The 22,924-nt window shown below is 38.9% G+C and overlaps 1 protein-coding gene across 3 annotated transcripts in view; it reads right to left on the minus strand.

Moving 5' to 3' along the window:
* RNF180 (ring finger protein 180) overlaps positions 1–15,160 on the minus strand; it is a 36,553-nt gene extending 21,393 nt beyond the window's left edge. The window contains exons 1-4 of one of the 3 annotated variants that reach the window (XM_072416364.1): positions 15,071–15,160; positions 11,852–11,976; positions 2,616–2,711; positions 346–1,227 (exon numbers count right to left, since the gene is read on the minus strand). In XM_072416364.1, the coding sequence (XP_072272465.1) occupies positions 346–1,227; positions 2,616–2,711; positions 11,852–11,956 (1,083 nt within the window). In that variant the 5' untranslated portion in view covers positions 11,957–11,976; positions 15,071–15,160. The other 2 variants (XM_072416363.1, XM_072416365.1) reach the window with 2 other exon arrangements.
* Between the last annotated feature and the right edge of the window lie 7,764 nt (positions 15,161–22,924).

Genomic DNA, 22,924 nt, shown 5'->3' on the forward strand with positions numbered 1-22,924 from the left:
GAGCGCGCACCAGCCCACTGCCTTTTCTTTTTATTACTTCCATTGCAGTCGTTTGTCTTCTGACATTCATGGATCCGCCAGGACGGATCCATGAATGACGTTGGACGGCTACTGTACACGTCAGATTCTCGTCTAAGACAAGTCCTATGGCTCGCAACGGCCAAGAATCATCTGGTGTAGCCTAAGATTTCTTTTTACCTCCTGTGTGATTACAGGGACTGAAATTTGGGGAAAGCTCTTCTTTAGGGTCATAAACAACAACAGAAACTTAGAAGGGTTGCAAACCTTCCCTACTTTATCAAAACACATGCAACAAACAATTTTAAATGTAATAAATGGGCTTACCTGTCTATGTTCAAGCAGCCATTTTTCTCTTTTCCTTTGTTTTCTCCTTAAATTTTTCAGCCTATTTATTTCTCTCTTGGATAATCGTTTGTTAACCCCAGCTGACCTGGTAGGTGGAAGATGTGTGATCTGGGTTGAGGTAGATTCTGCTGTTGCCTGGCAAACATTTCGAGGCATTGATCTTGATGGTTCAGCATTAGATATGGATGCTGACAAAGTAGTACTATTGCTATGTTCATGTGTTATTCTACTAAGAAGTGGCTCATTTAATACTATTGATGTATTTCCTGAAGAACCTGTTACTGTTTCTAGTGATCTATTACTAAAAGAAGGCTGATCCGCGCTGCAAGAACTTAAAAGAGAAACTTCAGTTTGTCTCTGGCTCATCTGCAGCATCAGGAAGTTTTCATTCGGTTTTGGCAACTCCTTGGCATGCAAGTCCAAACTTTTTGACTTACGGTGTAAGAAATATCCACTAAAGGCTCTTTTGCATTCTCTGGAGCTAGATTTAGGTTCCTTTGTGGTTTTTAGAAATGTTTGCCACATTTGATTGTTGGATGCTGGCACTTCAAGACATAATGCTTCCATTAATAATCCAGAAGAGGGTTTGTATTTGTCTGCATTTAGATCCCACTTCCTTCTGTATGGCTCCATCAGCCCACATCTGCTTTTGGTGGTGGAATCCTTTGCAAGTTTAAAGGCAGGCAGAGCAGTAGATGACAGGCTTGGTTCTGTTACTGAAAAACCTACATCAATTTTGCTTTTACAAAGACGTACAACGGCAAGATGGCCACAGGAGCATTTTGTGCTGCCGACAAAGTTAAAGGCCCCAAGTCGGGACCTGCAATAAGGGCAGTTGAGCTTGCCAGCTGTCCAGTGAACCTAAAAATAAGGAGATGGGAAAATTGTTCCGTGGTTTGGTACAAAACTACTGAACTGATGTTTTGTTTGCATACAAAAGAATTCCCTTTTCTGACTTGCTTTATGTGAAATACAAGCTTGTCAGCACATAAAACACTTTGCAGTTAGCTCTGAAAGAGAAATTCTCAACAACACAGATGTCCCTGGAAAAGAATCACAATGTTGCCATCAGCTGTGGTGGAATGAGACATTTTAACCCTTTTGTGGTCAATCATTGGGGATGTTTATCCAGACTGTATGGACCTTATTTTTTTAGTGCTCCAACTAATGTTTTGAATTGTAACGATATATAATTTAATTGAATAGTATTTGTACACATATACATTTCTTCAATTGGAAAAAATGTTAAAACACAATTTAAATAACCTCATCTTTGTTAATCCCCTCTCTCTGTTCTGTGCAATACATGCAGAGAGGTAGAGAGGCAGAAAGAGAGAGAGATTCTGCCCACACAAATCTGACTAAATTTTTAATAAATTAAACTTTAATTGACAACTTTAAATTGTAGGTCACTAACAAAAAGGACCACTGTACACTAATTTGAGAAGAAACCTTATACACAGGAGATCAATGTGAGAAAGACCCATGAGACCAGTAGTTATTGTCAAAAATGCCTCTTCTGCTGGTGGACAGTGAAATGCACAGTTATATTGATGGCGAAAGAGAAGCATAACCCATTAAATTGGAGTCTTTGGGAAAAATGTCCCTTATATTGGCAGTGAGTGAGAAGAATGTCTCTTGTTTCTACATTATTATTTGTGTCAGTTTTTAATTACCACAGAGACAAGAGACTTTTATGTTCCTATGCCACTGGATCTGCAAGGTGCCATCAATACCTCATTAGTCCTTATAGAAAGAACCCCTAACAACTTCTGTGGGAAACCTGTGATTTTACTGACCTGTTTGGGAAAAGTTGATCTAGAGTATTCTGCACATTGTTATCTACCTGAATCCCTGCAGCAATCTCTGTTCCAAGGCAGCATTTTTTGCAGACACGTGGGAAAATGATACCCAGTTTTGGGAGCTTTTGGGTGCTTTAACAAGTTACTGAGCTATGTTTGTATTATCGATACATTCATTTTCTGCTTTAAAACAAAAAATATTCTGTTAAAACAAAACTATATTGTGCAGGTCTACCAGCAATTTTTGGTTTGACTGAATACTTTGCCTAATATTCAATCTTTATTACTACTTTAGGATTTGTTCAACTTTATGAATACCATCCTGTGCTGGTGGAAGGCTCAGCTTCCATAACACCGATGAGCTCCCTATTAAAGGAACAAGATTATAGCCTTGTTCCTATCTTTGAACAGCCATACTGGGAACATAAAAAATGAATAAAACATTACCTTTTCAATCTCTCTTTTTATCCAGTCTGGACTTTCTTCAGCCTCCACGTGCCATATATTACAAGCCCCTTGATAAATGGATGAATCAACACCTTTCTGCAAAAGAACAAGAAAAAAAGCAACTTCCAATGTGGCTAAATAAAAGCAACACAGTACACACGCTATCAAAAACCACATCTTATAATTAAGTACTTTGCAGATAAGCATTCCTGGCTGTCTAATCCTAAAAGTCTTTATTTTTCTCATTTTCTCTTTGTGTTCTTACTGAAGTTTTGACTTTAAACTTAATTAGAGATGGATTTGTGCTTCTTGAGATATGAAACAAAAGGGGATAAGAATCCGAATGAGGTGGGCATAGGTCTGCTAAGCTAGAGTGTGATGAAAGGGTTCGCTTCTCTGATTTAGTGAGAATTATACAAAAAAAAATTATAATTAATCCAATTTAATTTTTCTAACTTATTGGCATTTATTATAGAATATCTATTGCTCTATTACAACCAATTAAGTTTGCCATTCAAGTATAATTATGAGACACAGCTCGGTAATACATGCTGAGATTCAATGTCAATCTAAGGGAATATGAACGACATGTTCCGCTTACGCTGAAAAAGGAGAAAAACAGCTCTAAGAAAAGTCTTTAAATATCATTCTGTATCCAGCTCTTCTCTCTGATCAGATCACTAGCAGGCGGCTGCGTAGGCAGGAAATCACCCATTTTCTTGTTCACAATGCATACAATGAACAGGGTATTGTCAGGTCAAGCATATGTAAGGCCTAACCTCCCTATAAACTTACACGTCGCATTTTGTTCACAGCCGAGGAAAATATGGTTATTCTATATCAGAACAGATGAGGTGACATTCACCAGCATTTCTGTTCTAAATTACTTTATTTCATCAGGTGGTAGAGATGATGTTTCTGCTTTTATAGACTTAAAAGGGATTTGCTGATTCTGCTCTCACCTATAAACTTATATCAGAAACTGGAGCTGAGGCCATTTTTTACCAGTCATATGCACCTTTTCAGAGCAAACAGGTGTGAAATGGTGTGTGGAGACTTTATCAATGGCATTTTACATCCTAATCCAAACCTTTTTTGCTGACAAGGACATTCCAGAAATAGTTTTTAGAATTGTCAGAAACCAATCACACATCAACATGCTGTTGGCAAGTATTGTTTACAAGTGTTTCTAAATACTGTTGGAATCTCTATTAGATATACTTAGATATACTTTCCTAGCTCTGTGGATGCAGTGTTAGCCCAGGAGAAGAGCTGCAGCATTGATTTCACTCTTCTGAAACTTAAAATTACCTGTACCTCTGCAGAAGACATAGTTCACCCAAATGGGTTTTCTGGAGGATCACCTGGCTGATTTACTGATTCGGCCATGTTTTTTTTTTTTTTATTCTAGATAAAGGTGGCTATATGTTGGGGTGTATAACCAGGTAAACCATCTATATTTTCCTGATATTGGTGAATTAGTCAGCATTGCCTCCATAAACCCATCAAACAGCCTTGCCACAAACTTTGCTCCTGCCAACGCCTTCCCTAGTCAGACAAAGTAACATAAGTCAGTGGGGGAGCTCCCCAACAACTAGCAATAATGGGAGCTAATAGGCAGAGCTGTGTCGTTCTTGTTTGCTGTTAGTTGTCAGGGAATGCTCCCTACTGATTTACAAAAGCCTGATGGGATGGGGAGGTGTTATGTGTAGGGTTTGTGACATAGAAGGGCTTTCTTGATCAATTTCTGATCAATATATTTATCAAACATTATTTGGGAATTACCTAGTTTCTTTTAGGTTTATTAAATGGATGTTTTTATCATATCCTATTTCTAACCTAGTTAGAAGATTTAGGAAACCTCCGAGTCAGGAATAACTATTATGGAAGTGCAGTAAAAATGGTATTACAATGAGACAGTACTGACAATACACAGAAAGTGATGAAAAAGGTATTACATCTGAAACTCTAGAAATAAGTTCAAGAGTTTGTTTCACTGTCAATTTCACTTCCTGAGTTTTTTTGGGTACAACTGTGTTTATTGGTCAGTAAGTAGTGAAGAGCCCCAAGTTTTGCAGAATACATGTAGCAGTTCACATTCTTCAGTGAACAATTCAACTCTCAACAGTTCCAACACATTTGCACCTCTCTACTGATCACCACTGCACCTGGACATGTCTCCACTGACAGTCAATAGACAGTTAATAGTCAACTGGCTGCCATGGTGCATAAAGCTCCCCACTAATTGTCACTGCCCTGACCATATACCATACACAAGACGTATCTGCTGACTGCTACTGCACCCACACACTCCTACATAGACTGCCACTGTACACACACAGTCACTTCTTCACCAAATCACCCCTGTACCCACTTCACTGAACGCTACTGTAACTGCTAACTTTACCTCTGAGCCCCAAAGTACTCAACACTTTTTCACAGGTTATTGCCAATGCAACAAACAACTTTTCCACTGACTTTCCCAACATGCATTTCTCCACTTACTTCTGCCATTGAACTGGTACACCACAAACTGCTGCTCTTTATACACTGTGCTTTACATTACATTCCCCAGACTATTGAAAATTGTATACTAAAATGATGATGTTAGACCTCAAAGATATTAGTATTATATATTATCAGACTTAACTTTAACCCCCTCATAATTTAGCTTCTTGGTTTTATCCTTCATACCAAGTCAATCAAAACTAACGCATTTTTCGAACATTCATTTTTACAGAGGTTACTTTACCTATGCTGTTTTTTTTTATCAATGAAAAAAGGTCAGCAGGCTATTTATCTCTACCTGCAACTTATTTTGTGAGCCACATTATGTGCTATTGCCCCTTATTTATCCTGCTACCAAGTATTTTCCTAGGTAAGTATTTGTCATGTACATTGTCAAATGCTTCATTTAAATTTGTGTTACTATAAACTTATTTTTTTAACCCAGTTTGTTGGACCACTATTTCATCATTGTTCAGTTTTGTTATGAACTTTAATAAATCCAGTTAAACTCAATCAGTGACTACGTGGCCAGTTTTTATTTTTAGAAATCGAGTTCTATAAAAAATACCTATATAGCAGAGTTACAAAAAACTCTAACCCCATCTGACCCCAATAAGAAAATTCTATAACAGTGCACATAAAAACAAAAGTTTATAAACCCAATAAAAGCTTGAGTGATTTTCTAATCGTGTCAGTGTATTTCCAGTAGGCTATCTGCCTAGACAATTAAGAGTTCACACGTTTTACGCTTGCATTCAATCGACTTCTCAGAACTAATACAAATGTAATTTAGTCAATGCTTAATAGCATTTGACAAGGACAACATTAATGTATTAGATTTCTGCGGGGTTTCTAGCTCCCAGTTGTATTTGTTGGTATGACATCTGGTCACACACTTCAAGTTCACAACACATGACAGGAAGATAATGGTGTAACCACAAAAAGGCAAAATGTCCTCAGTGGAAACATGTCAGGGCTATCAATATATGTAAAGCTGCAACCTAGCAAAAGTGGGAAATACGGCATGTACATTTATGTTGGACATGGGTAGTCATGTTGGATATAAGCAATCCATATTCTAGATTTACTGGTCAATTATTTTTAGCAGAATCTTTAAATAGAAAGTGTAACTTGCCCTTGCAGGGTAATATAACAGTGCCCTTCCAAAGGCTCCCCTGAACCCTAATAGTCATCCAGCTTGCTTTTCCCTACAGTTCCTTCTGCAACTTCAGAAGAAGATACTACCTAGCGCTGGACTATGCGACAATCTTCCCCTTAGACTGGACTTGAGTCTAGTGGACAATTTCTAGCCAATATCACATGCTTAGGAAGGGATGTTGCTGCTTCCCTTGGTCATCAACACCGCTAATTTCAGTGCCCAACTCCAACCAATTAAGTTTTGTATTTTTAATGTATCTGAAAGGAAGGATTAGGTTGAGTTCTTAAGCATTTTACAATTACAGATTTCCCAATATGTTCCCACGCACAATTACAGATACTATAATATTCTTAATAATTGGTGACTAAAAAAAAAAACTACTACAGAATGAGCAACCCACACAGATTTTAAGGTGCTGTTAATAGTTTGTGAATTTTGACTTTTTGTTAAATTGAACAAGAAAGTCCTCATGTTCATTTCTAATCCCACCCTCTCCAGTAACAGACATTTGCAAAAAACAAGCGTGTAGTGGGCAGTTTTATGATCTGGGGTGCCTGTGGGCGCAGTGTTATGATCCAGGGTGCCTGTGGGTGCAGTGTTATGATCTGGGTGCCTGTGGGGGCAGTGTTATGATCTGGGGTGCCTGTGGGGGCAGTGTTATGATCTGGGGTGCCTGTGGGGGCAGTGTTATGATCTGGGGTGCCTGTGGGGGCAGTGTTATGATCTGGCGTTGCTTCAGTTGCCAAGGTCTAGGTCCAGGAATGTGCCCAAAAATTAGGTCAGCTAACTACCTGAATATATTAAACAACCAGGTTTTCTGTTAATGGATATTTTGTTCCCTGGTGGCATAAGCATACTCCAAGATCATAAGGCCAGAATTCATTGGGGCCTAAATTTTGAAACAGCACAAGAATCCAAATATATATATTAGCTGATCTAACTACAAGATCTTGGCAAAAAATAATGCAACCCTGGACTGAAATAAATGTTGTGATATTGCATAAACTTATCAAAAGGTCACCACAGTGAATGCATGCTGTAATCACAGCTAAGGGTATGCATAATGCATGCTAAGGGTAGGCCAACAAAATATTAGAGTATGTGCATTTTTTTTTGGACAGGCAGTGTATGAGCACCACAGGAACAGCAGATGTGTCTTTAATGTGTGGGCTGTGATTGACAGCCTGCCTTCTTCATTCCTATGCTTTATGAGAGGCAAAACCGTGGCATCCAATGGTGAAATAGCTGATTCTCTAGGGACAGAATGGAACAGAGTCTTTGTTCACTGTTTATTCACTGATGAGTTGTTTAGAAGCCAAATACTTTACATTTGGCAGCGGTTTCTATAAACATTGGCAAAGGAAGGGGTTGTTTAAGCAGTAGGTGGCCTGGTATACTACAGCTATGCCTGGATAAAAAACAGAAGCTGTGACAAACAAGCTTGTTCCCTGTATGTAGGTTATGGGTTCCAAATGTTAACTCTGTAATGTACAGGAGAGTCCTAATTTACACTAGAATTGCATTCTGAGAAGCTTTACATATATAAAAATTCTCATTTTTTAAAGCACTGGAATTCTGAAAAAGTGCCCTGAAATGCTTTCCCCACTAGCTCCACCTAAATACATATGCCATATGTTTCCTTTTATCTACTACTAGCAGGCAGGTTGTTTGATGCACATCAAAGGAAGGCAATATATGGCTATGAGTTGGCATATGTGCAGTACTACAACCCAGCAAATAGGAGATAGAAGAAGAAATTGTGCACAGCTGAGAATCCAAATAATTTCTAATCAGAGGTGTGAATGTCTGCTCTGTGCTTGAATATGCTAAGATTGTGAGGGTAAATGTGAGCGTTTGTGTTTATTTAACATTTCAGTGGCATAGTACACAATACCTGCTGAAAAGAGACTTCATTTCAACCCAATAGTTCTGACCATTTTTATACCTTGTAAAAGTCGAAAAAAAAGATCTGGCCAAGCATTAACAAGCTGAAATTGCAACCAGAGGTTATATTACAGATCATACTGCAAAGAGAAAATATTTGTGAAATGTATAAAGTTGCAGCAAATTTTGGTAAATGGCATACAGCATTGTATGTGCACAGGAATTACATGTTACCTCCTCATGCATCACCATGTCTAAATGCTCCTTAGCATCCTCAGTGCCTTTGTATGACTGGAGATATTTCAAATTGAACACAGTAACTGAAATCAAATAGCTAATCTGCTACATAGGGGTCTGTTTATAAAAAAAGTGAATCTGACATTCCCTGGTGGAGAATCTTCTAGGTCGAGCAGTTTATGTTTCTCTACTAGGGAATGTTTCAGTGAATGTAAAATTCAATGCTTTACATATAGATCCCACAGTGTTGTTTCAGACTCGTGCTAATTAAACATGTATAAATTAGGAACCTGTGTGCCTTTAAAATGTAATATTCACACAGATGCCCATTAAATGTGCCTTTCTCTGGTCTCTCCAGCTCAGAGCTTACCCTCCTGCTAAGGATGAGCTGCTATTCCTACGGGCACTTCACTTTATGCATTGGCTCTAGCATTGCCTCTTATTTTTCATCATATCCTGTTTTCCCTGGACACGTTGGAACCCACAAGCTTTCTTTTTTTCTGTACGTATTTTAAGTAAAGCACGAGGCCAGACAAGGAGCTTTTGTTAGGCAGGAAGATAATGGCCCTGATTTTTAAAAGCTCTCCAAGGCTGGAGAGAATACACTTTTAGAAGTCAAGCTGGGTGATCCAACAAACCTGGAATGGATTTCTTCAAAATCATTTGCTATTTGCTAGAATGTTTTGAATCCAGGACCAGATCCATTCCACCGTTGCTGGATCACCCAGCTTCACTGGTGGAAGAGTATCCCCTCCAGCCTTGGAGAGCTTTATTAAATCTGGCCCAATGTCTTTTTATTGCTTCCTTAAACAATTTGACAAATTTAAGGACTCACCATCCATATAACAACAAATTAGGAAACATAGACTGAAACAGAAAACAGAAGGAAGGGGATTTGTATAAATGGTGGATATATACACTATTCAGCAAAAAGCAGCACATGCAAAATAATCTAATACAAGTAGCAAGGATGAATGGAACTCCAATGGTGATTGGTGGTGCTGGAGTTTTGATACATATTTTCCTGTATTAGAGAATAAAGCAGTCAGTCCATCACTTAGGAGGGCTGCTGGAACGTATTAAAACAAACTAAAAAAATTAAAACAAAAGTTAAAATACAAAATGTTTGACCATTTTAAATATTTATAAAGAAATATGCAATGTGATCCACCTTCCTTACTGTATGACTGCCTAGTCTATTGCTGGCATGTATCAGCCTGCAGATAAACAGACCTTGTTTGACACTACTCTGCATATTTTCCTGTTCAGTGCAAGTCTGATTTCCAATGACATTTATCTTATATAATATTGGTCTGATAAAGCAGAGAAGACTCTGTGAAACGTGTTACCAAGGGAAACCACTCAATTTGTGATAACTATGTAGAACAAATACTATGTACTTACCTGCCTAAAATGGTTTCAGATTTTACCTTTCACATATTTAAATTGTTTGATGTTTTTAATGTAATTTAAATTTTGTGTAATTTAATAAAATAATTGTTGAACGTTAACTGTATTTAATTGTGGTATACACAAAAAAACAAAAAAAACAAAACTATTTTTGTCATTTTTTTGGTATTTCAAATGGCGGCAACAACAGTAAATACTGGTTCCGCTAGGGAAAGGATACTTGGGGGCTGTCAATGATCACCTGCTAGCTGCCTTGCAATGGCAAACTTTGTATTCCCTTCAGCATGTCAGGTAAGTCAAAGTATAAAATTCCACATATTCATACTTATTTTGGGTCAGTGACTCAAAGTGCTGCTGAAGGTCAGCCTGGAAGCTGGGACATATAATTTTCTATAACAGCATTGGCAGAACTCTCATGGTTTTCTCATGACAGATTTTCTTTAAAGCGGAACTCCAGGAAAACACATATACAGAGGCTGTTTTACCTACAAACAAACTTTTATTTCTGTCCGCCAGTCCTGAGATTTACACAGTTCTGCCATACAACACCGTCTGCTTAGCAGTAGAGGGGACTCTGATCTTTCAACTTTTGCTTGAAGGTCCTCTTCTTACCATGTCACTGGACAATAAAATAGGAAGCAGCACATTACGTGCTAATCTCTATAACTGGCTCTGTGTGGTATTTTATCATCCCAATCTGAGTGCTGCTGTACTGACGATTGCAGAAAGTGGATTTAAGGTCAAATTTAGGCGCTTGAACTCTTTGCATTTTTAAAAATACAATTAATAATGTAATGCCAATTACAGAGTTGTACAAATATTTGTCTTGTATAACGGTCTGGAGTCCAACTTTAAAATAGAACTGCAGGCATAAAGTTGTAACCTTTAACTTGCTGAAGTAATTATAATTTCCTGATTCCATTAGTACTTGGATCAGATTTACTGCTTTATTGGTCAGCTCTTACTCACTGGGCAGATATGATGTATTTTACTGCCCAATGGAGGCAGAGAGATGACATAAGACAATGCCTGGTCTGTCACCTATCTAGCTTTGCAGTGTGTTTGCATGTGACGATATCACTTCCATTTAGCTGAATGGTAAACACAGATGCAAGGGCTGGCAATGGCTAGCACAGAACAAAAGGTCACAACAAGGAAAAAAACAATTAAAGGGATGGTAAGCATAGTAGATTAAATATTGGTATGATGAAGGCTTATTGGTTGTTTTGTGTTTTGCCTGAAGTTGCAATTCCTTGAGACAGTTTACTGGACATAAGGCTTTTTTCTGTTTCTCAGAAGGCTGTGCAGCGAGAGTAACAATACATATTGTAGGCTTTGGACAGTAGCCATATGTAGGCTGACAAACAAAACTGTAACCAGAGATTTATTACTGATTTGGTAAACCTTTCCAATTACGCTGAATAGTTGGTTGCTAAAAGAATTTTAGATAAAGCCATAATTTAAGCATTTCTTGATATGGGATGACAACATAATGTCATTGTCTCTCAAATGTTTTCTGTGTTGTCAATGGTCACTTTCAGGGGAAAATTTAATTAATCATGCTGATGCTCAGATTGCTGGCAGTGAATGTGACATTTATTGTACGTAAAGCTTCCTGGGGCATGTATTTTATATATGAGCAATTTATCTATAGTGAATGATTGAAAGGTAAAGTCAGTGCTTTGTAAATATGCCTTTCAGTGTCCTAGGATGACAACACTGTTCCTCTGTTTATAAAATCAGCGGTGTCAGCAGAGGACAGGAAGTGTATTACTTGTAGGAATAACAGGAAACATATATAAAAACTAAGAAACCACATGTAAGGACTGGTAAACTGCAATTTATCACATTTTGGTTTCTGAGTTTAAATAATTGGACAATACTTTATCAGAATTGTTTCTGCTTTCCTCTGGATTAACTATGCATATAGATTTCTGTCTGGAATATGCAGATTTTATTGTTTTTTCATTTTGGGTTAAACTTGATTTTTTCACCTATCTCACATCAAGGCATCAGTTAGAGTTATTTCTTTACTCACCTCACAATGTGCACATTCTCCATCCCTGATCAGACAATTGGAATTTGCTACACATTTTCGGCATTTCCAGCAGCGCAGCGGGAAGACATTACCTTTATGGCTCATTTTAGGTTACTTTCACATTTCTGCAAAAATCAAATTACATTTAGTCATTCTTTAGAACCTCAAGTATTTATTTCCCAATTTTTTTTTAGGGGTGACATTCTGTCAACTTGATCAAAGTTACTATGTGACGGGTCAGACCAGGATCATTATTTTGATTCCCCCCCCCCCCCGGCTGTCATATAAATCTCCCCAGGAATGCAATAGCTTCCTAGGTCTATACATTTTTACAGGCTTCTCACTATTACTATTAGATGTTTTAGTTATTTTATACTGACCTGAGGACAGAAATAACAAACGTCTATGGGTGTGCTTTAAAGTTCTGTATATAAAAGCATCACTCCTTCAGTTTGGAGATTTGGAGAGTAGCCTGACAATAATGATAAAGACTGCCATTGCTGGCGGAAGGTCCCATACTGCTTTCTCATGCAGTGAGTGTTCCAATAAAAGTGGTGTCTATTACTATGTCGTGTCTTTAGAACAATGAAAGTTTGATGGAAAGTTGTCAACTTCACATGGCCATCCCACTAAAACTCCTTACATTGCCAATGTCAAGTGGCTAAAGCCACAATTTCCGCTGTCACTATTCTAAAGCCTGGATATTATAGTTGGGGTGGAGGAAACAGTTGTGTTCACATCCTGGGTTTTGTTTTAATATATCTATGGGATTATTATATCTATGGCATTATAAAAAGTGCAACAGGAGGCACTGGAGCACTCTTGTTGCACATTTTGGGAGTTATTGCTTTTTTGTTCTTAGCAGCTTTTTCTGAGGTAGGTGTACCTGGACTATCCTGGCCTATGTGAGGGGAATGGAGCCACTGACTGTGCTGAGGTGGAGGCCTGTGTCTCGGAGTCTGGAGACATTGCTAATGTAGCACGCACTGAGATTCCATAGCTGGAGCAGCAACAGCAGCAGCAGGACTGGAACTCTGGCACAATTGTGTTTAGTACTGGGCTTGGCAGGAGTGTGAAGTAGCAACTTGGGTCCTTCTGTCTGCAGCATGATCAGGCACTTATGTGGACCGCCCTGCTTCTACCTAGCTTTCCGGGACTGGGTCCTCCTGCCAGAAAATGTCAGGTGCTTGGTCACGGCGGGCCACATAAAACGGCCCGTGGCCTTGTGCTTGACACCTGTGATGTAGACCAGCAGTCACCAACCGGTGATCCGGGAGAAAAGTTTGGTGGACCACAGCTCTGGCCGATGGGCCCCCAAGCGGGCTCACTGGGAGGGCGCACTGGCCAGAGCCGCAGACCATGTCCTCAGTACGGATCACAGGCTCAGGGAAGTGGGTGGGTTGTGTCTCTGGTGGCCAGGTTCTGCCATCATGACGTCACTTTAGAGGAAAGTTTCTTCCCCTTTGAGTGACACCCGGCTCCCCGCGCATGCATGGTCCGAAGCCAGAAAATTTTCCAAAAGGACCACTGATATAGACAATCCAAACTCAACTCTAGTTCCATCGGTCCCTTTAGAGGTTTATTAAGCAATAGGCAATTTCTGTTTATTACCAATCACTGACATCAATGATCTCTGTAGCTGCCTGTGAAATGTGTTGTCCACAGATACATAAGGGCTCCTTCCTCTACTGGTCATTTATCTACGAAAATCCTACAACCACTTGCCACTAATATAAAGGGGCCTTCCCCCATTGGGAACTAATAAAAAGAAGGCATTTACCCACTTGCCACTATTATAAGAAGTTCCTTGCCCCTAATGCCTATTAATATAGTGAGAGGGTCCTCTCCCCTTGGCTACTAGGCGATTAAACAAGAGGGTGTCAAATACACTACATATGTTCAGCCCAATCTTTATCTATTATTATATCTACAACTTATCATGATAATGCACTGTGTTAATCTCTATGTATTCAGTACATAGTCACACATCTTACTTTAGAGTATTCTACCCCTATAATAACATATATACACTGCAGAGTATTCTAACCACTGTAATAACATATAAACACTGCAGAGTATTCTACCCCCTATATTAATATATATACACTGCAGAGTATTCCACACCCTGTAAGAACACATATACACTGCAGAGTATTCTATCCCCTGTAATCCCATATATACACTGCAGAGTATTCTGCATCCCCCAGCTTCCCATATATACACTGCAGAGTATTCTACTACCTGTTATAACATATATACACTGCAGTGTATTTCACCCCCCTGTATTCTACGCAGAGATTAAGGATGGGGAATGTTTGCCTGGTCTTAATCAGACTAGTTCAGCTCTCTGAGAGGGGGCAGTTTGCCAACCCTCAGGTATGCAGAACCACAAAGGAAGAAAGAAATTGTATTGAAAAATCCATGAAACAAAATATAAACAGTGTTAAAACGACAAATATATCTGGAGATTGATAGCTGCAGATATTAGAACCAGCGGGCCCTTAGTGGGCACTAGACAATCGACTACTGTCAGGAATATATAAATATACAATTAAATTGTGCTGCATACGTATGTCGATACCCGACGCATTTCGCCCGGGTTAGGCTTCCTCAGGGGTGACTGTTACGTTTGGCCCGATTCTAAGCGGTAGCTTGACATAATCTAAGTACATATCAAATGTATATAATCAGTTACATATGGATTGAACTATTCATTGTACGATACATGTGACAATATAGGTGGGGACGTATGGTCTAGAAATTAGTGTCTCAAACATAAAATATATATATACTAAGAAAATATAAACATTCATAATACATTGTGTAATACAGTATTCACATTGTTTAATTCATTGTGACAATATAGCACATATAATACTGGTAAGGTAACATATCATGGTGATGATGGTGGTCTATACCCTTTTATCACATATACACACACTGCAGAGTATTCTACCCCCTGCAAAAACATATATACAATGCATGGTATTCTGCATCCCCCCAGCTTCCCATATATACACTGCAGAGTATTCTACCCCCTGTAATCATATATACACTGCAGAGTATTCTACCCCCCGTTCAGTCCCACGTACACAATGCAGAATATACCCTGCGGAGTATTCTGCATCCCCTTGCTTGCCATGGGCACACAGCCATTGTACAGAGCTGTTCGGTGCCTCTACAAAGCACAGTGATCTCCTCTCTCTGCACAACACTCACCACTTCCTGCCTGGAGAAACACGGCAACGTGGGTAACGGGTCACGTGCTGCTGCCGCCTCCAATCACACGCCAGGAATGCAGAAAGTAAACATTGCCAGGGATTAGATGAGTGCTGAGGGATTGTTGTGCAGGGCCTGTCCTGTATGGTGGGGGTTATACCTCACCCTTCCCTCACACTGTCATACCATGGCATGCTGTCTACTCAGCATTCTGCAACATTGTTTTACATTTGTGTTTAATGCCAAACTGCAGTTATTTCCAGTTTTATCAAACAACTAATTCGGAAATAGTTTATAATGTATAAACATACTATGGAGGTAACTGAAAACATTTAAAAATTTGCCACCGGCCAGGGTTTGATTGCAGAAAGGGACAGGTGATGTCACTTTGCCAATATAATAAACTCACCTGTCTGTAATTACACAGCTCAACAAAAAATGAGTTTTGATAATCATCAGAAACCACAGCAAACTTTTCTAAATCAGTTTTTCAAGCAGATTCAGATCTGTTTTCTTCTAACACGTACAGTTCCTGAGTTATGAGTACTATTATAGTTAACATCGTACGTGCATGTATTTTGTACTAAAACGTAAGCACCATTGAAGTGAATGTTATTACATCTTCAGTGTGAAGTAAAATAAGGCACACTGTGATATACATCTACTGAACAGTGTCAGTCAGGTTCCATTGTTTCTTCACAAATGTTTAGGGTATGATTTTCTTGTGTACTCTTTGTCTGGATTGTTGCGGTATATCATCCAGCAGTCGTCAGCCATCATACTTTTATTCCAGAAACCTTGGTAGCGGTGCTCCATTAACTGAATGTCCTGGTAAAAACATTCTCCTTGTTTTTCACTCACCATACCAGGATTTTCCGGGAAGAATTCTATATGTGAGTGCAAGAAATGTATTTTTAATGACATGCGACAACCCAGTTTCTGGTATTCATTAAGCAGATTCTGAACTCCTTACTTGTATGCAGGAGACTTATGGTTGTCCAGGAAATTTTCATATAGCCACTTGAATGCATCCCAAGCTTCTAGCTCAGCTGCTGAGATTGTTTGAAAACATCATCCTGCAAAACAGACTTGATCTGTGGTCCTATACATATCCCTTCCTTCATTTTTGCAGTGCTTATTTTTGGAAACTTCTCAACAAGGTACTGAAAACCCATGGAGTCTGATTTACCCATGGCCTTTACAAGGTTCTTCATCAAGCCTAACTTGATATAGAGAGGTGGCCAAAATAATTTTATGCAGACCAACCAGAGGCAGAAACTTGTCACTGCTTGTTCCAGGCTTATAGGTATCTCTTGGTAGCCAATCACGCTTGACATAATGGTCTCCCGTAGATCGGCTGTCCCACAGGCATAGGAAACAGCAATATTTTGTGAATCCTCCTTGCATTCCCATCAGCAAGCCAATGACCTTTAGATCCTCACATATGTTCCACTGGTCTGTTTTATACTGGATTGCTTCAAGTAGTAACTTCATGTTGTTATAGGACTCATTTAGGTTATCAGAATTGGCAATGGGTAAACTTGGTTTGTAATTACCATTATGCAGTAAGACTGCTTTCAAGCTTCTTTTAGAGAACAATCAAGATACGCCATTCAGATGGAACATGCTCTTGTGACAAACTGGTAAAGAGTGCATTTATATCATGATAGTAGCACAGAGAGCCATCACTAGTGAAGAACGTTGTCAAGTTATGATTTTGTTTTCTGTAGTGAGTTACAGTTACACCCTTTGCAAGCAAATGCTTCTGTTTAAGCCTTGAAGCAATAAGTTTTGCTTTGTCTTTGGAGAGATTTACATCACGAACGAGATCATTCAGCTCTGCTTATGTAAAGGTCTCTGGTTCTTAATCTTCATCGGCCAAGTAGTCAGGATCAGATGATTCGGTGTTGTAACTCATCACCTTCTACAGAAGCAAGTCCATCATGTGGTGGTACCAGAACTGACAATAAATCATCATGGGGAACAGGCCTAATTGCAGAATCGAGGCTGGGATATACAATTTTGTGCTTAGTTTTACCTGAGAATCCATTTTTGTTGACACAGTAAAAAAAATCAGTCCACTAGATAGTCTCGTGCACATGTTCATATGCTCACATCCAATCAGAAAGATGCAAGCATCCCTGCAGGAACTGTGTTCAGGCATGGACACCCTCATACATTCCTCATCTAATGCAAGGCAGGCCATTTAAACTCAATTCAAAGCCTGCCATCTTGCTAACTGGTCTTTAGCCTTGTATGCACCTGACCTGACATGTGTTCTTCGATCACTTGAGGCAACTTGGATTATACCCTGACCCTGATCTTTGGATCACTCTCTTTTTATCCCATGTGGACCCTGTTTAACTGTTGATGACTTTGGCTTGCTCCTGGACCTGCTTTTCCTACCATTCCTGTATTGCACCTGCTACCATGTTACCGACCATTGCCTGTTGTTCAACTTGCTTCTGATCTTTGCTTCTCTGCCTTGTTTACCAACACTCATACCCTCCTGGCTCCTAGTGCCCCCCTATTACCAATATCAGGACCACAGAGGTCAAATTGGCAAGACAGGCTACCACCATCCGTTTGGGCATCCATCAGATATATGACTGTGGCAGTGATGACAGATCCAGTAACCTGTCACCACTGTATCTCCTGAAGTTGCCATCTTCTCTTCCAAATTCATGGTGCTTATCTTTGGCCACTGGATGGCCACTGCTGGTGTAACTATCGGAGTTACATTGTCCCCGGCATTTGCGTCTGTTTGCAGCAGTAACACATTTAGAGCCCCTTTCTGCACTGTATAGGGCAATCGACCAAGAGCTGGGGAAAATACTTTTTGGCAAAAGAGACTTGCCATAATCCTTTAACTCCTGGTGACTTTGTGTTTAGTTTCTTCTATAATTAAGTAAGGTAAGACAATCTTTTCTGGTTGCTCTGGGTTAGTCCATGCCCATTGCTTTGTATTGCTGTGTCATTTCTTTTCTTTACAGAAGTGTCCTTGGAATAAGATAAGAAAAGGGATATTTTTAGGGGTACTTCCCTAATTAGCCAAGAATGGGAGAGTAATATTTCCTGGGACCTCCTGCTGCTGTTTTGCTCCTTCACAATCCAACCATCAGACATGCTGTGGTTTTCTTTACCAAGTTTGCAGTCTCTACCAATGATTGGCATTGGTTCTGGTACACAAAACTGTCCGACAGGATTCCATATCATTTATCACTAAAACTATTTTTATTTCAATGGTGTATTTAGTTGTTTGGCTGAATCTTTTGTAAAAATGGAATTGGTGTTATGATATTTCATATGCACGCAGCTATTTATATTTGAATCTGATCAATTAGACTTTGTGGTGTGAAAAATAAAATCACGTTCTAAATGTCTCCATAGTCTGGATAGAAAAAAAAGTCAGACATCCGTACCACGCTTTTGCTTTCTGTTTTGATATTAGACAGCATCTGTCAGGGTTACCTCACTATAATATACTTTCCTGGCATGATTTGCCATGTCAGTGTCTCTTTAACCATTTCTGGTAGCTATCAGAGGCGGTTTTGCTGGACCATCTGGCAGGGAGAAGATTAAAGAAAGTTTTTGTCATGTGATATTTTTCCGATATTGGAACATTCCTGCAGAATATGAAACTAACAAATTTAGAGTTATGTGAAATACTGTAAGAAGCCATCTCCTTGGTTCTTCATTTGTAGCATTCTAGTAAAAATAGGTCACCACCAGGTGCAGAAGCTTGTTTGTGGGCGTCTGTACACAGAAGCTATGGAACATTTGAGCAGAATAGTGCCCTTAATCTCTCTTACTAAATATCCTGTTATCTTCCCAAACATCTGTTCATACGATTTTAGACCAAATTTAAGCTCAAGTTAAGGCAAAGCTTCTGCCAACGCCATCCCCCTATAAATGCTGAGCTTCTAGTGTCTAACTTACTTGAAAATGCCATGCTGTGTACATACCAGTCAAAATACGTTTTCTTTGGAAATGCGATAATGAACACGGCTCTGGTTTCCTGTGGGTCAGTTCTGTAATCGAGACATGTAATTATTTTATGTGAACAAGTACAAAAAGACTAGCAATATCGAAGACTGAAATTGATAGATTACTGATGAACAAGATACAATATTTGCAAAAAATAAAATGAAAGATCACTTTCATATATTAAGGTTTGCATATGTAACCAACTGGCAACAGGGAATGGGTTTAGAGCAACAGTCTGTTATGACCCCCCCCCCCCCCCCCCCCATCCAATCTCTATGGGGTGGAGAAACGCAAGGGAACCCAGTGCAACCCAAATTCATTATAATATATCATATAAGGGTCACACATACAGTAGCATTTCCTAAATAAAATATTATAACTCAAATGCAAAAACAGTTCATAATATGACATGTTTGCTGCAGAAAATAAGACTATATCTAAACCCAAGAAGAATAATTTAATTAAACATTGTAAACCAGTCCTTAGATGTAATGGCTGCATTTGCATGTCCCCCCTTTAATTTCCCTTGGTTATCCTGCCCGTAGCACACTTCATCTGGGTACAGATGCTAGAAATTTGCCACCCTTCGATAATAGTTTGTGAATGTTTAGAACAAAAATCCAGCGTCTGTACAGCTGTCCCCTGATGTAATTTAATGACCCGTCCTGCCAGATCACTAAACAACCAATTGGAATGATCCCTGCTATTTCCCAATGTTATGGACACAGTGGGGGGCTTGTTGTTTGTCTTCCTCTTTTTGTAGAATACACAGATGTGATTATAGTTAGGTGTCCATACACAGGGTCTTAGGGTGACCATACTGTATCTATAGAGGAGAGACACAACCCTGGGACAAGACTTCAGAACTCTCCCATTCTCCTATTCTGCATAATACAAAGGGGGATGTATTCTGTAATCCAAAGAGAGAGTTGAGAACAAATCTAATAATAATAGTCAGCAAGCAAACAATACAGGAAGTTTTAAGCTCACAATATTTTAGGCAGGAACAACAGGTATTCATTTTGTACTTATCAGTTTTATGAAAACACTTCCAATGATATATTTACCAGACCAAAGGAGCAAAGAACTTAAATTTAGTCTTGGGGTTTACATACAACTTTGTTACCTTTCAACTCTTGGTTTGCAAATATTTGGCAAATACAGACATGCGGACGACTCCTAGATATGAAGGGGGCTTCCCTGCTCGCTTGTGTGCAGGACAGAGGCTTGAGGGGGCGATTTGCATTACTTGCAGAAGAAATACTTAGCTAACCACAGGTGAGGTTGTGGGTGATCTTAAGAACTGAGCTCTTTCTACAGCCTCTTGTAACTCTTTAATGACCAAGACAAATTCTGTAGTTGTTTCTTTTTGTATAACAAAGCACAGCTTGCTCCAGAAGTTATTGAATGTCTAGGCTCCATAAAGTTTTTTTTTTTGCATTATTTGTGATTAACCTACTGTGAGGATTTATACAGTAACTGACACCATACTGCCCAAGAATATGCTGAAACAAACATCTGTCCTAATTGCATTTATTAAAATAATATACATGTTCCGACCTAATTCAACATACAAATTCAACTTAAGAACAAACCTACAGTTCCAATCACGTATGTAACCTGGGTACTACCTGTAATCGTCTTTAATGTTTATCCCATATTGTGCAATTTTTAATAATAGCTTAAAGTACCTTTGTTATATTCACATACTAATAGGTAGGTAGACATCATGGGCCGAAATAGAGAAAGTAATTAACTTGCCTGACGATTTCTTGCTTTTTGCCGTACTTTTTCAGAGTAGACCAGGGTTGGCTAGAAATATGAAAAAAATACATTTTGCTGTTCCCACTTCTAAATGTAATATATAACAACTGCCAAGCTTATTTCTGTTTCATGGTAACAAAAGGGAAACAGTCATGTCTTGTTTTTTTTCACAAAGCAATGTGACTGGAGGGAGTTTAGTTCTAATTGCAGAGACAAATATTACTTACAAAGAGCTTTATCACTGAGGCTGTCACAATAATTACATAGCCAAGAACTACACTGATTTGCTTTTGGCCCTATAGGCAACAGCTGTATAATGACATTTTGATCACATGACTCAGGCGCACACATGGAAGAACATAGAAAAATGCTGTGAATTAAAGGCTTATTAAAACTTGACCCAAAGTTTACTAAAGTTTACTGTTGTCGGCCCGTAACAAGAAGTGATGTTACTGGCAGCAATAATATACAGACTTATTAAAACTAGACCTAAAGTTTAAAAGAATACAATGCAGTTTCATGGAGACCCATCAATGTACCACAAAATCATATTCTCAGCCCAATCCAGGGCTGGACAAATTTTGAAGGTCAGATGACCTTTATCTTCCAAGTTGTACTTGGACAGCCAAAGCAGTTTGTGATATGAGAGTATTTGAGATTGGGGTTGTGGCCACCCAATGGACTATGCCCTTTTTACTTTTAGACTTTTTGTCATCTATTATAGAGACTCTGTTCTCATATAGGGACATTTTTCCATTACTAGCCCTACTATTTTTACCCTTCCACTCCATTCTTTTAGGAGTTAACCCCTGAGTAAGCTCTATGTTAGATGGTTAGAGCTTACACAAGTTTGATGATGTCTTCATAGCATATGACAATGTTCATGCATGGTGATTGGCTACTCAGGCGGGAGCACCACCTCCTGGGAGCAGGTCACATACTCCTCCATACACCATAACAGCTGGCATTTGAGGCGGCTGTCACAGATCAACCGAGTTAGCACAGTGAGGGTTATTATAGGTAGTTCAGGAAAAAAAACCTAGAAAAACATTCTGTCACTTTGACCTAAATGAAATTTTCCTACACATTTGTTGAATAAAGGTTTTCACATTTTCAGTTTGTTAAATGCAGACTTCATGGGCCTGATTTATAAAAGCCCTCCAAGACTGTAGAGGATACACTTTCATCAGTGAACCTGGGTGATCCAAAAAAAAAAAACTGGAATAGTTCTGCTCCAGGATTAAAAACATTTGCTCACATAAAGCAAACCCAACCAAGGATTTCTGGATCACCCAGGTTCACAAATGAAAGTGTATTCTCTCCAGCCCTGGAGAGCTTTAATAAATCAGGGACCTATATTTCAATGGGTTTTGTAGCAGTAATATGTATCATCTTTTTATTTTGTTGGTCGAAAAAAATTATTTGCAGAAAATGAAAAGTTTGTGCATAAGAAGTTTCAAATGATTTGTAGTCAACGTGCAATTTATTTTTTGCAACATTTCAGGCTAGATAGAGGATTGCTGGTTTTAGTAGCCGTTCATGGCATTCAATGGAGGTCCTAGTAATCGCATTTGGGGCTGTCTAAAGAAGAATTGAAATCTCAGCAGCATTGATCTACCCAGCTACAAACAAAGGAAATAAGCAAGGAAAGTTGAAACCGCTTTAGATTTCTACTAAAAAGTTTCCATTGTGACAATGGCCTTACAATGTAACAAGTGTTTGCTGAATATATAGTGAATTCCAGCAAGTCTCATGCAGCTGTGCTTGGGTTTGCCAGGACCTGTACAAAAAGCCTCCAAAAGTATTTCATCAAGATGTAAATTTTGAGGACAGATAGAGATGGTAAAACCAAGAATTTTTTATTCACACCACATGTGTGCAGTTAGGAAACAAATGCTGTATAAAATTGAGCTGTATCTGTGCTGCAAAGCAGCATCTCCGGGTACACAGTTGGCCCAGCAGCAAATAGAAATGAATTTTAAATTACATTGAGGAATAATCTGATTTTTTATTTATGATGGAAGTGAGATATTTATGTCTTTTTATATAACTGCTCCATTGTGCTAAGCTCTGCTTTACTGGAGGGCTTCTTTCAACCCATCT

This window comes from Pyxicephalus adspersus, chromosome 6, assembly GCF_032062135.1.
Source record: "Pyxicephalus adspersus chromosome 6, UCB_Pads_2.0, whole genome shotgun sequence".
Taxonomy (NCBI): domain Eukaryota; kingdom Metazoa; phylum Chordata; class Amphibia; order Anura; family Pyxicephalidae; genus Pyxicephalus; species Pyxicephalus adspersus.